The sequence below is a fragment of the Cuculus canorus genome, chromosome 1 (genome assembly GCF_017976375.1).
Source record: "Cuculus canorus isolate bCucCan1 chromosome 1, bCucCan1.pri, whole genome shotgun sequence".
NCBI lineage: Eukaryota > Metazoa > Chordata > Aves > Cuculiformes > Cuculidae > Cuculus > Cuculus canorus.
Window position 1 is genome coordinate 130,705,540 of NC_071401.1, and position 18,756 is coordinate 130,724,295.

An 18,756-nucleotide genomic window follows, 5' to 3' on the forward strand; every position below is an offset into this window, starting at 1 on the left:
TTTCTTGAAAGCCACTGACTGATTCAGTGCAAGTATGTCATTTTTCTTTTTTTAGCCAAATACGCTGAGGAATCCTGCTCAGTTCTGATGTCTTCTGCATTTGAACCCTGTCACCATGAAGTCAGTCCCACTCCCTATGTGAAGAACTGTCGCTTTGATGTTTGCTCCTGCTCCAATGGCAAGGATTGCCTGTGTTCTGCTGTTGCTAATTACGCAGCTGCCTGTGCTAGGAGAAGCATCCTGGTCCAGTGGCGAGAACCTGATTTCTGCCGTAAGTGAAATGGTCCTAAAACCTGCTTATTTTTCTTATCTTGAAGGAATTTCTTAGCAATGTTAGATGAGAAATCTAGAATGAGATGATTTCTGCAAGTTGCCAAATATTTCTTGTGAAAAGCAATGAGAGAGTATATCTTTCTCTGCTCTGGCAAGGATACAAAAGCTGTTCACGGAGACTGCGCAGCACTGGGAGAGAGAACCAGTTTCTCATCTCCGAGCTTTTGACTGAATTTCCATTTTCAGCTATATTTAAGTTTCAGCTACTCACCTGGAAACTTTCTGAATATCCTGGGGTGGAAATGTCCAAGTGATTTGTAGTAATGTATGAATTACTTTTTTGGTACCCTCTTTTAAGACCCAAGCTTCCCAGATCCTGAGCTGGGAAGTTGAGGGTATGGAGGAAGCACAAAAGCAGGTACGTAGTCCAGTGGTATCATAGGACACAATCATACAACTACAGACAAACTTACATCAGAACGGACCTTTGGCAGTCTTCTGGTACAATCCCTGCTCATAGCAGGGCTAATTTACAGCAGGTTGCTGGGGATCTTGTCCAAACAATTTCTGGCTATCTCCAAGGATGGAGATAACGTAACCTCACTGACATCTCTCTGTCTTAGCAGTTTGATTATCACCCTGTCAGTGCTGAAGTTTGAGATCTATACCACATCTTATTTTGTGTACACCATTCAGCTAGTGGGTGAACACAATTTTACTAACCACTTATGAGCTCCTTTCCTTCTTCTCCTTGTAAATTCCAGTATGTGGCAGCTGGTTCAAGATGAGATAGTGAACCTAGATCAAGAGGCCGTGGGTAGCACCACTGCCCAATCAAGACAATCAAGAGCTTTTTGTTTTGTGTAGACATTTTACTCCTATAAGAGTAAGCAAGATTTGAGTTTCGAATACCCCTGGGGGCTGTTTGCAGGATATCACCTGTAATAAATGACAACTCTGGTTCAAAAACTTGAAGTTTAAAAGATGAGATGTCACAAGAGGACAGAATGAAAAGTCAGACTGCAGGTTTGGCTTACAGAGGTGATGTCACAGAGGGAATAGGATGTTTTTTCATAGATCAATCCAGTGCAAGAGTAATAGATAAAACTTCTAAGGAACTGGAGCAGAAGTAGCCAACATCTTTTATTTCTTTTATTCTCTGTCAGGTCAAGGTAGTAGGAAAAAATCCATGGAATTTTGATAATAATAAATAATAAATAATGAGAAGTATTTCCATTTTCCTGAGCAACTTTGTTATTTAGGAAAGAAAACATTTGAAAATTTTTGGGAAAAGCATGTATGATTGGCAGTCCTTCAGTTCAGTTCTGCTACTTCTACCTCTTCTCAAACAGAGGGTGGGAAAAACATCTATAAACAGAGCGTGTAGAAACTGGAAGAGAAAGGGAAAGAGGTCACTGGCCTTCCACCTGGTAGGGTCTGTACCTGTAAGGTCAGTGACCACAGATTCTGCAGGCTGGAGAGTATTTACTGTGAATGAGAACAAAACCAGTTTGTGTTAAACCACTGCATGATTTTGTAATATTTTACCTAATTTATGTACATGTTCAGATAGTGGAACAGTAATGTAATAAAAATCCTTTTAAAATGTGCAGGTCTGGAGGCTGAAAAAAAGAGCAGCGATAATGCACCATCGTTCTTTCTGTAACTGAACAAGTCAATTTTCACAATTAATCTTTAATAGTGCAGAGCTGCTTCCTCCTTTCTGAGCATTACAGAGCGCTTTATGGTCTCATAAAGTGACGATTTTCCTGACTGCAGATCCATCAGCCCCCATTAAATAATCCTGATGCCCCAGACATCTCCTGTCACATGAAGGAGAACAATCCCTCTTTTAATGGGCTTGAGATGTGAATGTGCAGGTTGCATAATTTGTGCTGATGGCCCAGTGTGCTGAACAAGTGCTCTGCTCCTGCCTCCGTCAACAGAGATTTGGTTTCTTGGGAAATTACTTGACAGAACTGGTTTGCTTGATTTGAAGTGGACAAGCGGCAGGGAGGTAGGTCATTAGTGTAGCATAGCATTTCTGCTGTGTATCAAGCTAACAAAGCATATTCATCTCCCATGTCTTTGAAATTATTTTAGTTTGATTGTTTGAGAGCTGACTCCTACCCCTGCAGCCCACTGTGAATCAGCAAGAGAACCAATCCCTTCATGCTGCTTGGAAGGAGCAGATACGCCATACTGTCAAGGGCTGTCTCTCTCATGCACATGCGTATAAAAAATTGGGTAAAAAAATGGCTGGATGTCTGAACTTAAAGATTTGTGGTGACCTGAGTTAAATCTAGTTGGCGGCTGGTCACAAGCAGTGTTCCTTAGAGCTCTGTATTGGAGTTAGTTCTACTTAATATCTTTATCAGTGATCTGGATGAGAGGGTTGAGTGCAACCTCAGTAAGTTTGCAAATGATGCCAAGCTGGGCAGGAGGGTTGATCTGCTTGAGGAGAGGAAGCCTTTACAGAGGGATCTGGACAGGCTGGATCGATGGGCCGAGGCCAACTCTATGAGGTTTAACAAGGTGAAGTTTTGGGTCCTGCATTTGGGTCACAACAACCCCATGCAACCCTACAGGTTTGGGGAAGAGTGGCTGGAAAGCTACCCTGTGGAAAAGCACCTGTGGATGTTGGTTGACAGCGAGCTGAAGATGAGCCAGCAATGGCCCAATTGGCTAAGAAGGGTGATAGCATCCTGGTTTGTATCAGAAATAGTGTGGCCAGCAGGACCAGGGAAGTGATTGTGCCCCTGTACTCAGCACTGGTGAGGCCACACCTTGAATACTATGTTTGGTTTTGGGCCCTAAGTACAAGAACGACATTGAAGTGCTGGAGCATGTCCTGAGAAGGGCAACGAAGCTGAGAAAGGGTCTAGAGAACAAATCTTATGAGGGCTGGCTGGGGCAACTGGGGCTGTTTAGCCTGGAGGAAATAAGGCTGAGAGGAGACCTTATCACTGTCTACAACTGCCTGAAATGAGGATGTAGCGAGATGGGTGTTGGTCTCTTCTCCCAAGTAACAAGTGATAGGACAAGACAAAATGGCCTGAAGTTGTGCCAGGAGATGTCTAGACTGGATATTAGGAAAAATTCCTTCACCAAAAGGGTTATAAGACACTGGAACAGGATGCCCAGGGAAGTGCTTGAGTCATCATCCCTGGAGATGTTTAAAAGACATGTCGGTGTAGCACTTATGGACATGGTTTAGTGGTGAACTGGGTAATGTTAGCTTAATGATTGGACTTGATGATCTGAAAGGTGTTTTCCATCCTAAATGGTTTTATGTCTCATGTGCTTATGTATATATGTATTGTTTTGTGGCAAAGAGGAATCAGTCAACAGGTCCCTAGATTTTTCTTCAGCTTTTAGGACCTGTTAATAAGCCTACTGTTTTCCTTAATGTGATGGTAGTGGGATAGTTTGTTGTCTTCGTATGGCTTCAGTGAAAGGATTTCTGTGGAATAGATCCAGGGGTGTTGGAGTGAGGAGTAGGAAATTAAGAGCAGCCGCTGAGCAACATTTGATGATGGCTATCTTGCCAGCTGGCGCAGGTGAAGCAGCTGTGTTAAATCCAGTGCCAACAGGGTGTGTCTTCACTGAGAGCCTCTGACCCTGGTGTGATTGGGTTTTAACCTTACACTAACTGAGAGTCTGGTTAGAATTTATGTCCCTTTCACTCTGAGTTGAAAACCTACCCACACAAAGCTGGATGAACTATCTGATGAACATGCAGTTTTCCATTGCTTTCCCACTGTTTCCCATCTTATGCCTGGGACAAGCTGAGCTTCAAAGCACAGCACTGACCTGTTTTGGTTTTATAACAGGCATCTGTAGAGAACGGATGCAGCTCACCTTTTCCTTTTACTTTCCTGGCAATAACAAAATGGGGATTTTTTAGTGGTAGTGTATTCCGAAGTATGCAGAATTCGGTTCCCTTCCAGGTAATTCTTCTTGCCTTTTTGCTGTTAAAAACTGATGTTGCTGAGATGAGTTAAAGCAGAGGATTGAGACTTGGAGTGTGAACATGGCATTGGGTAACATAACTGGAAAAATGTAGGAGTGTTTCTAAAATCTTAGGGAGTGCATGGGCAGGTGAATTACAAAGCTTTATCTCAAAAACGGATCCACCTCAAACTAGTCCCTGTGGGTAGGGAGTGTTACCACCAACTAGAAAGTAGGACTGCACGTTGGGCTGGCATCCTATCTTTTTTAAATCTTGAAACTCTAGTAAACTGGTATACCCACCTGAAATCTGCCAAACCAGTTCATTGTTTCCAGAGGTTCCTGTGTAACAAACCGTAGTTTTGGATGATGCTTATGATTGTCTTGCTTGCACATGCCTTCAGTGATGAAAGTTGCTTTTAAAATGGTGCTCAGCCCTGGGCTGTGCCTGTTCAGTATTTGATTAACTGCAAAGGTTGTGTTTATGTAAATTAGAAGCACTGTTCTTTGAATAGCTGCCAAAGTCTCCTATAATTGTGAGAGGATCTGTCATCTATTTATTTATGATTTAGGAAGTACTTACTCTGCCTATAGTGCTGATGAGCACACATAAATTCCTTGGACTATATTGTGAACGGTACACTAAATAGTTTGGACACAAGTCCCAGACTTCGGACATCTTTTCGCTAAAGAAGGTTTTGAGTCACCTTAGATGCCTCTGGGCTGGCTCATTAACTTAGGGGCTTACGTTCCCCCATATGGGACCTCAGGTGCCTCAACAGAAGTTGGGGAGATATTAGTGCAACCGTGCCTCTCTTCAATAAGTAGAAGTAATTATTCATTTCAGAAGAAGTTTGTGAAGGCAAGTGTTAGGCATTGGCTAGCACGTGGGCCTTGCTTTGTTAGCCTCAGTGTCTGTTCAGGCCTGCTAGTAGCTGTGTGAGGCTGCAGGGCTGTAGCCTTGCTATAGTTTCTCTTTTGCTGCCATTGCTGTTGCAATTCCCAGGGGTGTGTGCTCACAGAAGAGAGGGTAGGGATTAACCTGGTGATTCTATGATTCTATAGAAAGGGTCATCAGGCACTGGCAGAGGCTGCCCAGGGAGGTGGTTGAGTCACCATCCCTGGAGGTATTTAAAAGATAGGTAGACAAGGTGCTCAGGGACACGTTTTAGTGGCAAATAGGAATGGTTGGACTCAGTGATCCAAGAGGTCTTTTCCAACCTAGTGATTCTATGATTATCAGATCATTCTGCAGGCATGTCAAGAGGAAGACTTCTCTCTGTAACTTGTCAATCTTGGTTTTAGCACAGTACAAATATGCCAACTTGTATTTGCAGCAGCTGCTTCTCCTCACTCCACTCAGCATCCTACCTCACCACCTTGCAACTCAGGCCGTTTGATTTCAAAGGTTCCTACGTCAGGTTTTGTAAATCCTGGTTATCAGGAAGATTCTTAAAAGCCCTTGATAATACTGGCTTCTTGACTCCTGAAACGTGTTGTCATAGCTGCCACCTAGTGCCGATGTTGATGTATGCCAAGGAAGTTGACTCAAAATCAGCGCTGAACGAAGTGGGTGTTTTATAAACAAAGAAGGCAAAGTGGCTCCAAAGGCCATAATTAGTTCTCCATAAAAATGAATTAATCATCAAAAATCGTTAGTACCCAAGGTTTGGCTCTGAGATCTCTAAATGACTTCATTATTTGCACCTGTTTCACAGAAATCACTGAGAGCTTCTGAGCTGTGCAACTTAATACTGTTGCAGCACCAGCTTATCATGGCAGAAATCTGCATTTCTACTGATTTTGACCAAATTTTCCCTAACCACATTGCAAAGGAAAAGAAGTGTGAATGCGTACATGATGCTTGTAATGCCCCTAACTTGTAGGTCGAAGTAATAACAGAGGCTGGACACAACCTGTGTTTTTCATTCTGGACGAAACGTTGTGGATGGATTTCCATGTCAGGGTTGCAATCCAAACCTGACATTCATTGTGAACTGCGTGTACTAAGGTTTTGCTTGTGTAGAGATAAGCAATGCCTTAATCTTCACTGGTGCTGCAGAGTCAGGGAGAGGCAGTGTAATACAGGACTCCATCAATGAGTAAATTGAGTAAAAAAAAATAATTCCTGGCTTCTCAGTCTGCATTAGGCAGCTTTTCTTTTAAGTATATTTGGATCAAATGCCAGTCTCACTGATGTGCATATCATTCAACAGCAATGACCTGTCCTGAAGGTCAAGTGTACCAGCAGTGTGGGACACCGTGCAACCAGACCTGCAGATCTCTGTCCTACCCAGATGAGGACTGTGATGAACTCTGTGTGGAAGGCTGCTACTGTCCTCCCGGACACTACCTGGATGAGCATGAGAAGTGTGTGCCAAAGTCCCACTGCTCTTGTTACTATGATGGTGAGATCTTCCAGCCGGAGGATGTCTTTTCGGATCATTACACCATGTGGTAAGTGCAACATTCATAACTCATTCCTACATGCTGTGACTCAGAAATTTTTTGATAGCCCGAGTGGTTAACTGGTTCAGTTCCTCAGTTCCTTTAACTCCACTGAAACCAGTTGAAAAAAGGGCAAGATTTTGCTTTCAACAACCCAAAAGATGAGTTTTGCTCTTGCACCTATATATCCATACAATTTCAAATGCTGTCTTGGTCAGAAAACAAGACTAAGCCCTGTTCCATGAGCAGTTTCTGCCAGTTTGAAATGGAGTTTAATTACTGGCGAGAGATACTTTGAAGGCTTTTAAAATGTCAGGTTAATGTACTGCATTACATTTCTTAAATTTTGAAACCTAATTACCCCTATCAAAGATACAAATATTAAGAAGGCTTTCTAATTGTTAAATTGAGTAGCCGTGCACTGAAAGTAGGAATATAATTGCTGGGCAACTGCTGGCAAGCCCAGTTTTGGGAACAGTGTCTTCTCCTTTTCTCTGCTACCACAGAAGTCGTAAATTGCAGGAACTAAGTGGTCCCTTAACTCTATCCACAGCTGATGTGACTATTACCTTGTCCAGCTTTATGCCTCTGCAGAATCATTGAATACAGTAGGACAGGGCTAGCATATAACTGGTTTACCATGCTAGTATATCCTGCAACTGTCTTAAGGTTTGCCTTTAAGGTTGAGAAGCACAGTGAATGGAGAGCAACGGATCAGTCATGAGGAGAGGTGTAATTTTGGGCCTGTCTGAAAACAACAACGTGAGTGAAAAGTAAATGTCACTTTGTTAAATATATGCTCTATTTGTTTTTCTTAGCTATTGTGAAAATGGTTTCATGCACTGCAGCACAAACAGAATTCCTGGTGCCTTTCTGCCAGATGTTTTTGCTGATGAGAGGCCATCTCCCAGAAGTTAGTAAGCTTTAAAAAAATGAATATTTTTCTTTCTTTCTTTTTATTTTTCTTTACAAGATTGAAACAAAATGTTTGTATGGGAGGGTACAGTGCTCATTGTGTCCCGCTTCTTAAAGTTATGGTTAACTGTTGCGGTCTTTCTTTAGCTGAAGTGGTTGAGGGGTCTCTTGGTGGAAATCTGAGGCCCTCGGTTGCTCTATGAGGATCTCACAACATCAGTAATGAGCCAACTTTATGTATCCTGCTTCTGACTAGCAAGTTGCTAGTTCTCCTTTCTGGTGCAGACAAAGCTTTTTTTTGCTTCAAGGTTAGAGTGCTGCCAGGAACTGAGCATGCCCTCCATTCATAAAACCTCCAGGAGATGGACAACTGCCTTGCAGAGCTAGGCATTGCATTGAGGCACAGGACATCAGTATTCTGGGATTTTTTGAGGCTCCCCACTGATACATGGATGGAGCTTACAGGATTTAATGGGAGAGGGACTCTTGGTAGACCACCAGTAACAGTGTCACTAATTGCCCATTCACTTTCAGGTGAAGCCTTATAGGTGTATATCTCACCAAACTCTTGCTGTAATGTTAATAAGACATAATTTTCTTTATATTAGTGTATTCAATCATTCAAAACCTCAGAGAGCATATTTGAAATAATAACCTGGCATTTCATGGATGTTCTGATTTTCTTTGTGAACCTGAGTTATTGTCACCCATGTAATTACACTCTGTGGTGGAAGCGAGTCTAAATACAATAATATATGATGCTGTTGCTTCTCAGAACATGGATTTTGTGCTGAAGTTGGTAGTGTACACTGCCTAAGGGTTGAAATATTTTTCACACTAAAGTGGGCTTGCAGCTCTACTGCAATTTGGAATTTAACCCTTGTGCAGCTCCTTTTGCTTCCGTGTTAGAATACATGCTTTTATAATTGCCTAAATGAGATAATTTCATTGAGAAGTGGGGACTACTACCTTTACAATGTCATACATAATATGTAATGGCATTGCTCCATTCTATATCCTAAGTTATTTTTCTAATAAAAATCTTGATCCATCCTTTAGAAAAATACTGTGCTAACAATATGTGAGTTCTAACTGCAATTTTTGTAAACTTAATTTTTAAAGTAAAAAGGAGCTTGACATGCAGATCACCCATGGAAAGATTTATCTGTCCTGCAAACAACCCAAGAGCTGAAGGATTGGAGTGTGCCAAGACTTGCCAGAATTATGACTTAGAGTGCATCAGCCATGGCTGCATATCTGGATGCCTCTGTCCAAAAGGCATGGTAAGTATGCTCCTCTTTGTTTTCTTGCCTTAATATTTTTGTACCAGCAGTCTTGTGAATTGGAAATATGTGATTGTGAAATATAGACTCTGCCAAATTGTGACTGATTTAAAATATGTGTATTACTGTATCTGCCTAGAAGATGAAATTTAGGGTGTAATAACAATTGATAATCAAAAAGCCAAACACTACTTTTTTAAAGACCAATGTATGTCTTCCTTCAACTCTCCTCTCAAATTCCTCCTTAGTCTTATTGAACTTCCCTAGTCAGAGAAACATAAGTACTCAGGCAACCATACTGCAAACACCTGCCCCACATCCAGCCAAATGCTCCTGCTGATAGTAGTTGCCTCCTTGTCAAGTCTCCATCTTCACTGCTGCCTTGCTGTGTGTTGGATCAAACTGAGAGTTCCCCATGAGAAAGAATGTGGGACATGAACCAGGGTGTCCTGGAGTTGCAAATCGTGTGCTGAGCATGCTTTTTTCACTGGTAAAATGCTTTCTGGAGTCCAGGGTTATGTTCCCCTGCAACCCTCAAATTTAATCATTAATTTAGTAATTTTTAAATAGAGCAAATAGAAAATAGTTATGTGCAAAACCAGTGATTGTGAACTCAATACCAATTTAGAGCTGTGATGAAAACCAGACAGAGTAGAATAGAGAGCTGCTTGCTTCTGTTTTTCTCTGAGCAACAGGGAAAAGCATCAGTGCTGAGTCCTGTGCAGCACTTTCTGGGCAGGTGAAGTTTTGTAGAGGGGGCTTACTGGGGACTGACTGTATAGTCCCAAGCCTCACATGAACAGGAGGTGGAGCACACGGTACACTCTCTATAAGATTAAGTAAGTGGCGCTTTTGAGGTCTATGCCCAGGAGAACTCATGGGATTAAAAAATCTGTTAAACTCAGTGCATGGAATGCAGAGGAAAATATCTGATATATGTTGGATAAAGAGAGTTGAGGTTATGTCTTAATTTTGGTTTCGGGCTAAAATACTCTACAACTGTGAAACTTTATTTGACATCTGTGGTACCTGGAGATGTGCTGGTGCAGTTTTCTGACTCAGAGGGCCATGTGGTAAACCAAGCTGTTTTAAAATACTGCAGCCTAGGAAATACAGAAAAATGCAAAAGATAACTTATTTTTTTACTCTTTTAAACCTTCTCAAGGTTCATGCTTAGATTGATATGCACTGTACATTGATTATTAGCAAATAAAGTTATGAGTTATTACTTCTAGGATTGACAGGCATGCTTATGTTTAGCGTTCAGCTCTAATGAAGTGACTTCATCCCCTAGTTTAAATTCCGTTTAAAATAGCAATTAACTTTTCCTGGAAACACACCTTTTTATAAAGATGTGTTGTTTTTTCTGCTTCTATATGAATACAGGTATTTTCTCCCTCAAAATTCATTCCATTGTCTTACTAAAATCAACCAAACAAAAAAGAATTCTCATAACGGTCTTTTCTAGCATAATATTAATGTATTTTTTTTAACTCTGCTACCATATTTTGCTGATAAATGCACATTTATTTTTGTAGACAAAATCTCGAGCTTGTAAAGTATCTTGTAGATCTGAATTAAAAAATACAGAACATAATTTCAAGGCATTCATAGTTGCATTGAGCAAATTTTCACCACAAGTTTAAAACAAGTGTTGCTTTTTTTCATATGTCAGTTTTAAAATGTTTTTCCTTTTTGAGAATAATATTGATATGATATGATATGATATTATATTATGTAATATAATATTATCTAATATTACATTAATATCCTAAATAGTAGAGTGATAAGTAAACTCACAAAACTTATATACTTTTAAAGTTCCAGGAGCTCCAATGTGAATGGGTGCTTCTCTGTACATAACAATAAGATCTCTTTGATTTGGTGAAGCAGGTTGAGGTTTGATTTCAGTTCCAGGATATGGTAATAGTACTGTTTAGAGAGAATAATGGAAACCAAATTATGATAACTACTAAACAGGAGAAAAAAAAAGTGGGGAACATCTTACGCCTCTCCCCATCTCCCTAGAATCAAATTCTTAGTAATTAGCTTTCAAGTTTAGTATAGAATTTCACATGCCTTTTCAGTAGGTTGGAACTATCAATCGAATGACTGTGTTATAAAGTTCTTTCCAGGAGAAAGCGATCTTTGTCATTTTGAAATTGGAATCATAGAATCATTAGGTTGGAAAAGACCTTTGAGATCATCATCTCCAATCATACCTGTCCAGTACTAAATCATGTCCTCCAGAAGCTCATCTACCCGCCTTTTAAACCCCTCAAAGGATGTTGACTCAACCAACTCCCTGAGCAGCCTGTTTCAGTGCTTAATAACCCTTTCTGTGAAGAGATTTTTCCTAATGTCCCATCTAAACTTCCACGGATGCAGCTTATGGCTATTCCCTCTTATCCTTTCACTTATCGCAATGATGTGAAACATGAATTCAACAAGATGACTTGTCAGGTTTGGGGTGGAAGAATTGGCCTGGTATTTCTTTTTAAAACTAGTAAACTCTCTGTCCGCTAGATGACAGTGTGGTTCAACCTTCCAGTAAAATCAATCTATAATTGCTCATTCTCACTGGCTTCCAGACTGACAGGGAATAAAAACTGGCAGATTTGTGTTTCCTAAAGCCACACTGGGAGAAGCCAGTGTGTAGACAGTTTTGTTGCAAGTACATCCGTGCACAGGCAGGTGTACTTTCATTATGTGAGTGTATTAGACCCCTGGTGTGTGGCTCCACGGGACCTGCCAGCTTGTTATTCAAGAGCCTCCTCGTCACCCATAGGTACCTAACTAGGATGATTTGGGGAAGTTTTTTCCTTATCTCTGCATTCTGCAGTGTGCTCTCAGTATCAGTTGCGAAAGATGGGAGGATTTGGAGTGATGACCAAGTTCTCCTTTCCATCCTTCCTCTCTCTTCCTTAAAGGCTCAGGGCACACTGAGGAGAAGCGCTACAAAGTCTGTGTTTTCCAGATTTGTACCAAGAAAGCTGAGCAATAAAAAGACTGGAAAAAGCTATTACTATTTCTTTTACCAGTCAGTCACTCTTGTTGATGTTCTGTAAGCCTGCTTAATTTACAAGCACACAAGGAGGTGAGCTACTGTTTGTAGGAATGTCTGTGGGAAGTAACAAATTAGTGAACATTTATGGGAATAAATGTTTGCACATATCATTCTGGAAGAAATTGTTCCATTTTACTGAATATTATCATTCTTCTGTGGTACAGTAGCATATAAAAATTATGAATGGTCTTGGATAACTTATTAGCAATAAAAATAATCTTCTTGCTTCTCTAAAATGGTTCATACCATCAGGAAACACAATTAAAGATATGTGGTTTACATAAACAACTCTCTGGTACAATTTGCAATTATATATAACAGTTAATATGTAATTAAGTGCAACATTATCACCACATATATAAAAAATGTTTACAGATCAGTTAACTATAAGTCTTAAACAGAAGAATCCATAGTCCAAAAGCTGTATGCACAAATAACTTACTGATTTTGATTTATATACCTGAAAAATAATTACAGAGAAATAAGTTAAGGATTGTTCATGAACTTGATGCTGAAGTTGGCTATATTTGAATTGGAAAACTTGCTGGGGTGAGAAATTGCTAGTCAATTGATTATTTCCCCAGTCAGAAAATGCAGACAAAACCTAATTACTTTCAACTGAAAAATAAGTTTTCCAGTTCATCTTGACTTAATATTTTACGTGGGTTTGATTTCTTGAAAATAAAAATGTTCAATATGTCATGAAAAGTAATTCTTCTTGCTTCTGTCTTTGATCATCTGGAGGGTGGGAAATTCTCCATACTTGTCACCCTTTTGCAGCGCAGAAAAGATAAATCATAACATATGTGCAGAAGTGTGGGGAACAAGTATGCTTTCTCAGATTAGTTTACTGCACTCCAGGTTTTTCCCACTGGAAAATATTAATAAATATACAAATGGAGTGTTAACCACCTTTCTGGGGATAAAGAGGAGCAGAACAGTCAGAAAGCACAAAATCCAGACGCTCCAAAATGGGAAAATTAATTTCTTTCAATTTCCAACAACTGAAGAAAAATTAAGGTTTAAAATTGAAATGAAGCATTTTATTGTATTATGGCTGCTGAAATAAAATATTTCTAAAACTATGACATGTTAGTGGAAAAAAGAAGAAAAAATATCTAAACATCTTAATCAGAAAAGTTTAGGTTTTATTCCTCCAGACTATTTTCAGCAGAAACTTAATAGATTGCTGCTTTAATTTTCCTGCTAGCTCTGTTGTATGTTATTCGGAGAGGGTTTATCCTATGTACCAACATTAAAAAATCTTCACAAGGAGGTGGGTACTAGCTTTCTGATATGTGCAACTGCCCAAGGATAATATTTCATAAAGTGAACATAGGAAGCATACAGTTAACATAAGAAAGAAAAGTCGAGAGTAAAACCACACGTTGACTGGTATATCCTAACATGTTTGTGACTTGCCTTTGTCTACACAGGAATGGTGACAGGCTATTTCAGTTAAAATATATCAGCTACTGGGTTCTAATCTGATCTACTTTCTTTGCTTAATCACTTACTTCTTTATACCTTTGGCTGACTTCTGCTGAAGCCCTCAGGTGTATCAGGAGGAACAGAATGAAAATCTGAGCTTCCCTTGACAGCCAGAGACTCACGAACATTGTGTTGACCGTAAAAGATTCAGCATCATCAAGGAAGATTTTAGGGTAGAAGAATCTGAAAGGTTCTGACGTGTAATACTGTCCTTCCTTTTGCAAGATTACTCAAGGCTTGACAATTAATAAGACAGTTATAGCAAGGAAATGATGGACGTTGCTATTGCATCCCCAAGTAGGCTGTAGCTTCATCAGCTAGTCAATTCCCTGTAATCTCATGAATGTACTCTCAGGGGCATCATCATATGGGTGTAAGGTGGTACCAACAGCAGCTATTTTCACTGTAGTCCTGTGGTTTTTATTTGTGGTTGCCTCCCCAACACTCATGCCTCTCTCCACCTCATGCACTCAGGACTATTAGCTTTCCTGTATTAAATGCTGTCTATTGATGAACTGAGAGACTTACACAGGAGTTTTTGAACTATGCCTCTACCCCAGTGGTACCACACAGTAGTGTGCTCAACAGACTTGTACTGTATTATGGCACTGAGCTGCCAGATACACCAGCTTTTGTATGTGGTGTCAGTATGAGTAGTAGGTTGTGGGTTACTATTAACAAAAATCATTGTCCATTTTTTTTCACAGAAAAAGTAATTAGTCTTCTGGTCAAAGCCCATTTGGGTATTTATGTCCAGCTTTGTAAATCCCACCCATCCATTCTGCAATGTTCAGACAAGGTAGTCTTCCCTCTTCGTTAGTGGATTAATAATTGCTGCATAGTTTCATGGTGGCCATATGTTTGTGATGGGAATATTAACAACAGTTTACTTGGTTTTTAGAATTGAGGGGATAGGCTGTGATTACCTTAATGTTGATGCATGAGGGAGCAAGTAGGTCCTAATTTACCTTTTCCTAGCCACACACCTAATCCCAAGTATTTTATCCAGAGACTAGTCATCAAGTCTATGGTGACCTGTATTGCTGAACATTATGGAAAAATTCAGAAATGTAGCCATGAGAGTGAAGTCATATGCTGTTTTTTTTTTTCCTAAATGCCACCTGGAAGGAAGAAAGGAAGGAAGGAATTTAATAGTCTTGGAAACATATAGTTCTATCTGTCCTGTTTTCTCCCATCCTTTGTGGAGATTAAGTCTGAGGCAGAGCCCTGGCTCTGTCATCTAGAAAAGCACTTCTTTGTTTCCATGTTGCTTCTATTGGCATGAGTCTATTTAACATAATGTAGGTCTCCATAAGCAACAGAGCGTGTGGAGCTTCATATGAATGAAGAAGGGTCTTCAGCCTGTGAAATCATTTTATTGGTAGTTAGTTCCCTGTGGGAGTTCTAGGTCCCCATGGGAAAAGGCAGAGCGATTCTACTTTATTAAACTGGCGTTCAGACTACGTTGATCTAATTGGCCCGTATTCAATAGTAAAAAAGAAACTATTTTAATGATTTTACAGAAAGTGGGAAGGTATTATTTTATGACTTTTGAATGAGAGGGAGGGGAAGCGCTCTCTATTTCAGTGTTCCATGAAGCAAAAGCCAAACTTACCCATGGCTTTGCAGAACCATATCAAAGTGAAAAAGAGCACAGCCACCGCTGGGTTTGATTGACTCTCTAAAACTGTCTGTCCTCAAAATGGAAAGGGAGTAATCACAGAAAAACCACAGAAAAGAAATGTAAAAATGTCTAATGGCATTACCTTTTTCTTTGATTTTGAGTTTTGTTTTTTTGAGTTTTTTTTTTTTTTTTTTTTTTTGTTATACAAAAAGAAGTTAAGATAAGTAGGGTAAAAATGAAAAGGAAAAAAACATAGACAGAACAAACATAGTGACCTATTTCCCAGCTACAGTGGCTATGAGAATGGAATAATATCTCAGATGGACCAATATTTATCCTGTCTTCTGGGCAATAACTTAGGCATTTGAAAGAAAATGAGTGACTACTGGAATTTTCAAAGATGAGTAGGCTAGGGCTGGGCTTTTCTGGTGAGATGGTTGCCCGCAACAGCCAAATCTTCATTTGCACTTAATTTGTTCTGGCACTATGGTTCCTTATCTCCTCCTTGGTGGTCATATTTCAGTTGTTAGCTCAGCTGAGCCCTGAAGCTGGCTGCTTTTCTAGAAGGATGTCCTTCAGTTTGTTGTGCATGAGAAGCACGTGCTGTTCACCTGCTGTCCATATTCAGCTTAGCTGAATAGTTTTAGTCAAATTGAAATTTCTCATCATGAAGATCTTCTGTAATTTAATATATTATCCCAGCAGCTTAAGCTGATGTTCTGCCCCTGAAAGAAGACTGTGATACATATACGTGATTTCAATACAGGATGGGGGATGATGTGATTGAGAGCAGCCCTGTGGAGAAGGACTTGGAGATGCTGATTGATGAGAAGCTCAACATGAGCCGGCAATGTGTGCTCGCAGCCCAGAAGGCCAACTGTCTCCTGGGCTGCATCAAAAGAAGCGTGGCCAGCAGGTTGAGGGAGGTGATTCTGCCCCTCTATTCCTCTCCCGTGAGACCTCATCCTGAGTATTGTGTTGAGTATTCTGGAATCCCAAACATAAGAAGGACATGGAGCTGTTGGAATGGGCCCAGAGGAGGTCTACAAGGATGAGCAGAGGGCTGGAGCTCCTCCTGTACAAGGACAGGCTGAGAGAGTTGGGCTAGATCAGCCTGGAGAAGACTCTGAGGAGACCTTATAGCAACCTTCCAGTACCTCCAGGAGGGACTACAAGAATGCTAGGGAGAGAATTTTACAAGGGTCTGTAGTGATTGGATGAGGGGCAATGGGTTTAAACTGGAGGGGGCAGATTTAGACTGGACATAAGGTAGAATTTCTTCATGATGCGAGTGGTAAGGCAATGGCAGAGATTGCCCAGGGAAGCTGTAGATACCCCATCCCTGGAAGTGTTCAAGGTCAGGTTGGATGGGGCCTTGGGCAGCCTGATCTAGCGGGAGGTGTCCCTGCCCATGGCAGGGGGGTTGGAACTGGATGATCTTTAAGGTCCCTTCCAACCCAAACCATACTATGATTCCATATTTATGTTAATATTATTAATGTTGATAGCATCAGTTCAGCATGCTGATAAGCTGTGTTTTGCTTAGGTACGACATGAAAACAAGTGTGTTGCTCCTGAGAGATGTCCGTGTTTTCACAACGGAAGAGAATATGCCAAGGGAGAGACAGTGACCAATGACTGCAACACCTGGTGAGCCACTGCAACTGCAATTTTCTATTTTGTTTTTTTTTTCTAGGGCATATGACATATTTATAAATAAAATATTGTTTGCTTAACAGATCTGTTTTATATAAAATTAGGTTTTCAGTGCAGTAATGCACAAATTGCACAAACCTGCATCTTCCCTTCACAAGTTGCATAAGGACCAGCGCAGTATCAGGCAAAACTGTAACTGATGCCTTGCAAATAGGTAGTCCATGTGCCTGTGCAGGTCCTCCATAACCACTAGCTTGTGGATTTGCCCCTTACTTTGCTCAACAAAATGACAATACAGGAGATTCCCTGGAGTGGGAGGAATGGAGCCTGCATTTTGTTGCTAAGCTCTGCTGTCATGCTTCCCCCTTTTACTGTCTGCCCCTTTAAATCTGTCCTTTTCATCCAGAAGCATGCATAAGCTGAAATAGTTACATATACCAGCTATAACATCACAGGACCTCTTCAGGAAAATGTTAAAGAAAGAGTATTGACCTCATATCTCAAATGAGTGCTCAGTCTGTTGATATCTTTTGGTTTTTAAAAAAGAGAGAGAAAAGAGGTAGTTGGTGATAAGTTATTAGAAGAAAATAGTAAGTGGCCCATATGTTTCACCCATGTCCATTTGCAGCTAAATATGACATTATGAGTCATATATTACCATTGGTCTAGGGGAAAAGTAGATCTGAAGGGAGAAAGGTGGAGGAGGAATTGATATCTCTTTATAGATACATGTACTGTAAGCTGCTTACATTGCATCGAGGTAAAAGTGACTTGGCTAGAAAACAGGCACAATGAAAATTTTGTTGAAACAACAACAGTAATGTACTAAACTCTTAGGTGATTTTGTGAAATTTGCAAGATTCTTCCTGACAACCATGTACAGTCTTCTTATCATCAGTCATTCTTACAGTCCTCGATCTTAAAATACTTATAACCATGTTGCTTCATTCTCTTAACTGCCCTTTTGTTTCTGGCAATGCCATTGTAAGTGACTTTACTCTAATATATAATTTTTTCTTCAATATTAGGTTCAAGAAAATGTTGGAAATCATGCTTTTTCTCATCCATAAAAAAAATCTTCCTCTCATTTTAGGTATTTTACTTGAATGTGAAAGTAAAATTGGAAAGAAAGTAATTTCAAAAATGTCACTAGAGCGTTTTTGAACTATATGACTATATGAATGTTCTCAGCAAATATCAAGTCAAATGTCATTTAGAAAGTGATATAGGAAATTACTACTACTTTGAGAATTAATAAGAATCGAGAGTCTGCATCTTCTTTTTCTTTTGTTTTTGCTTTTTGTACTGCTGTTGCAGGAGTTCTCATTCTCACTTGTTCCTAGCCAGATGTGAACACCTGCAAATGCAATATGTGAGCCAGAGGTGTCAGATTTGGCATTTACATTCAACTTGACATATGGGAGACCCTAATTCATGAACAACGGAATGTCTCCAAGTCTAAGCTAGTGGCAAAACTTTTGTTATGCTATGTATTGGGAATTCATTTTGGAGCTCAGTAAAAATTTTGGAATAACATTTATGAAGCAGTACACAGCAGAAATTTGCTAATCTGAATTTTGTTATACCACATACTTTATAATCTGTCCATGCACATATATACAAAATCTTGGTCTTGCTTTACCTATTAGCAGAGATTTAATAGCAGAAGGTGGAATAGGTTTCATGTTACTGAAATGTCATTCTTTGAAGAAAGTGTATTGTACGATATTTATTATGCTGTGAAGTGTTATCAAGATTAAACAATGTGTATGCTTGGGTTAAGGAATTACCAGGGAACTTGGTTCAGTACCCAGTTTTGCTTTGGTTAGCAATTTGATCTTGGGAAAGTACTCTGGGTTTTTTATCCCTGAGTTTTACGTCTGTAAAGCAAGGATAGAATTCCTCTTTCCCTGCCCTTATAGAGCTTGATTAGAAAATCCCTGGGGCTGTGATGGTGTCCATCTGCATTCATACAGCATTTAGTAGGTGAATGTTTCTCCAGTCTCAAGCAAGATGTTGCTTATTAGATTATTAAATTATTATTAGAT

The 18,756-nt window shown here is 39.9% G+C and overlaps 1 protein-coding gene across 1 annotated transcript in view; it reads left to right on the forward strand.

Annotated features, from left to right (window-relative positions):
- The window catches only part of VWF (von Willebrand factor), a 137,819-nt gene that overhangs the window by 39,296 nt on the left and 79,767 nt on the right, over positions 1–18,756 (forward strand). Inside the window, exons 15-19 of the mRNA XM_009569241.2 lie at positions 56–271; positions 6,441–6,681; positions 7,491–7,585; positions 8,710–8,870; positions 16,599–16,702. Of these exons, the coding sequence (XP_009567536.2) occupies positions 56–271; positions 6,441–6,681; positions 7,491–7,585; positions 8,710–8,870; positions 16,599–16,702 (817 nt within the window). The remainder of the gene's footprint in view (positions 1–55; positions 272–6,440; positions 6,682–7,490; positions 7,586–8,709; positions 8,871–16,598; positions 16,703–18,756) is intronic.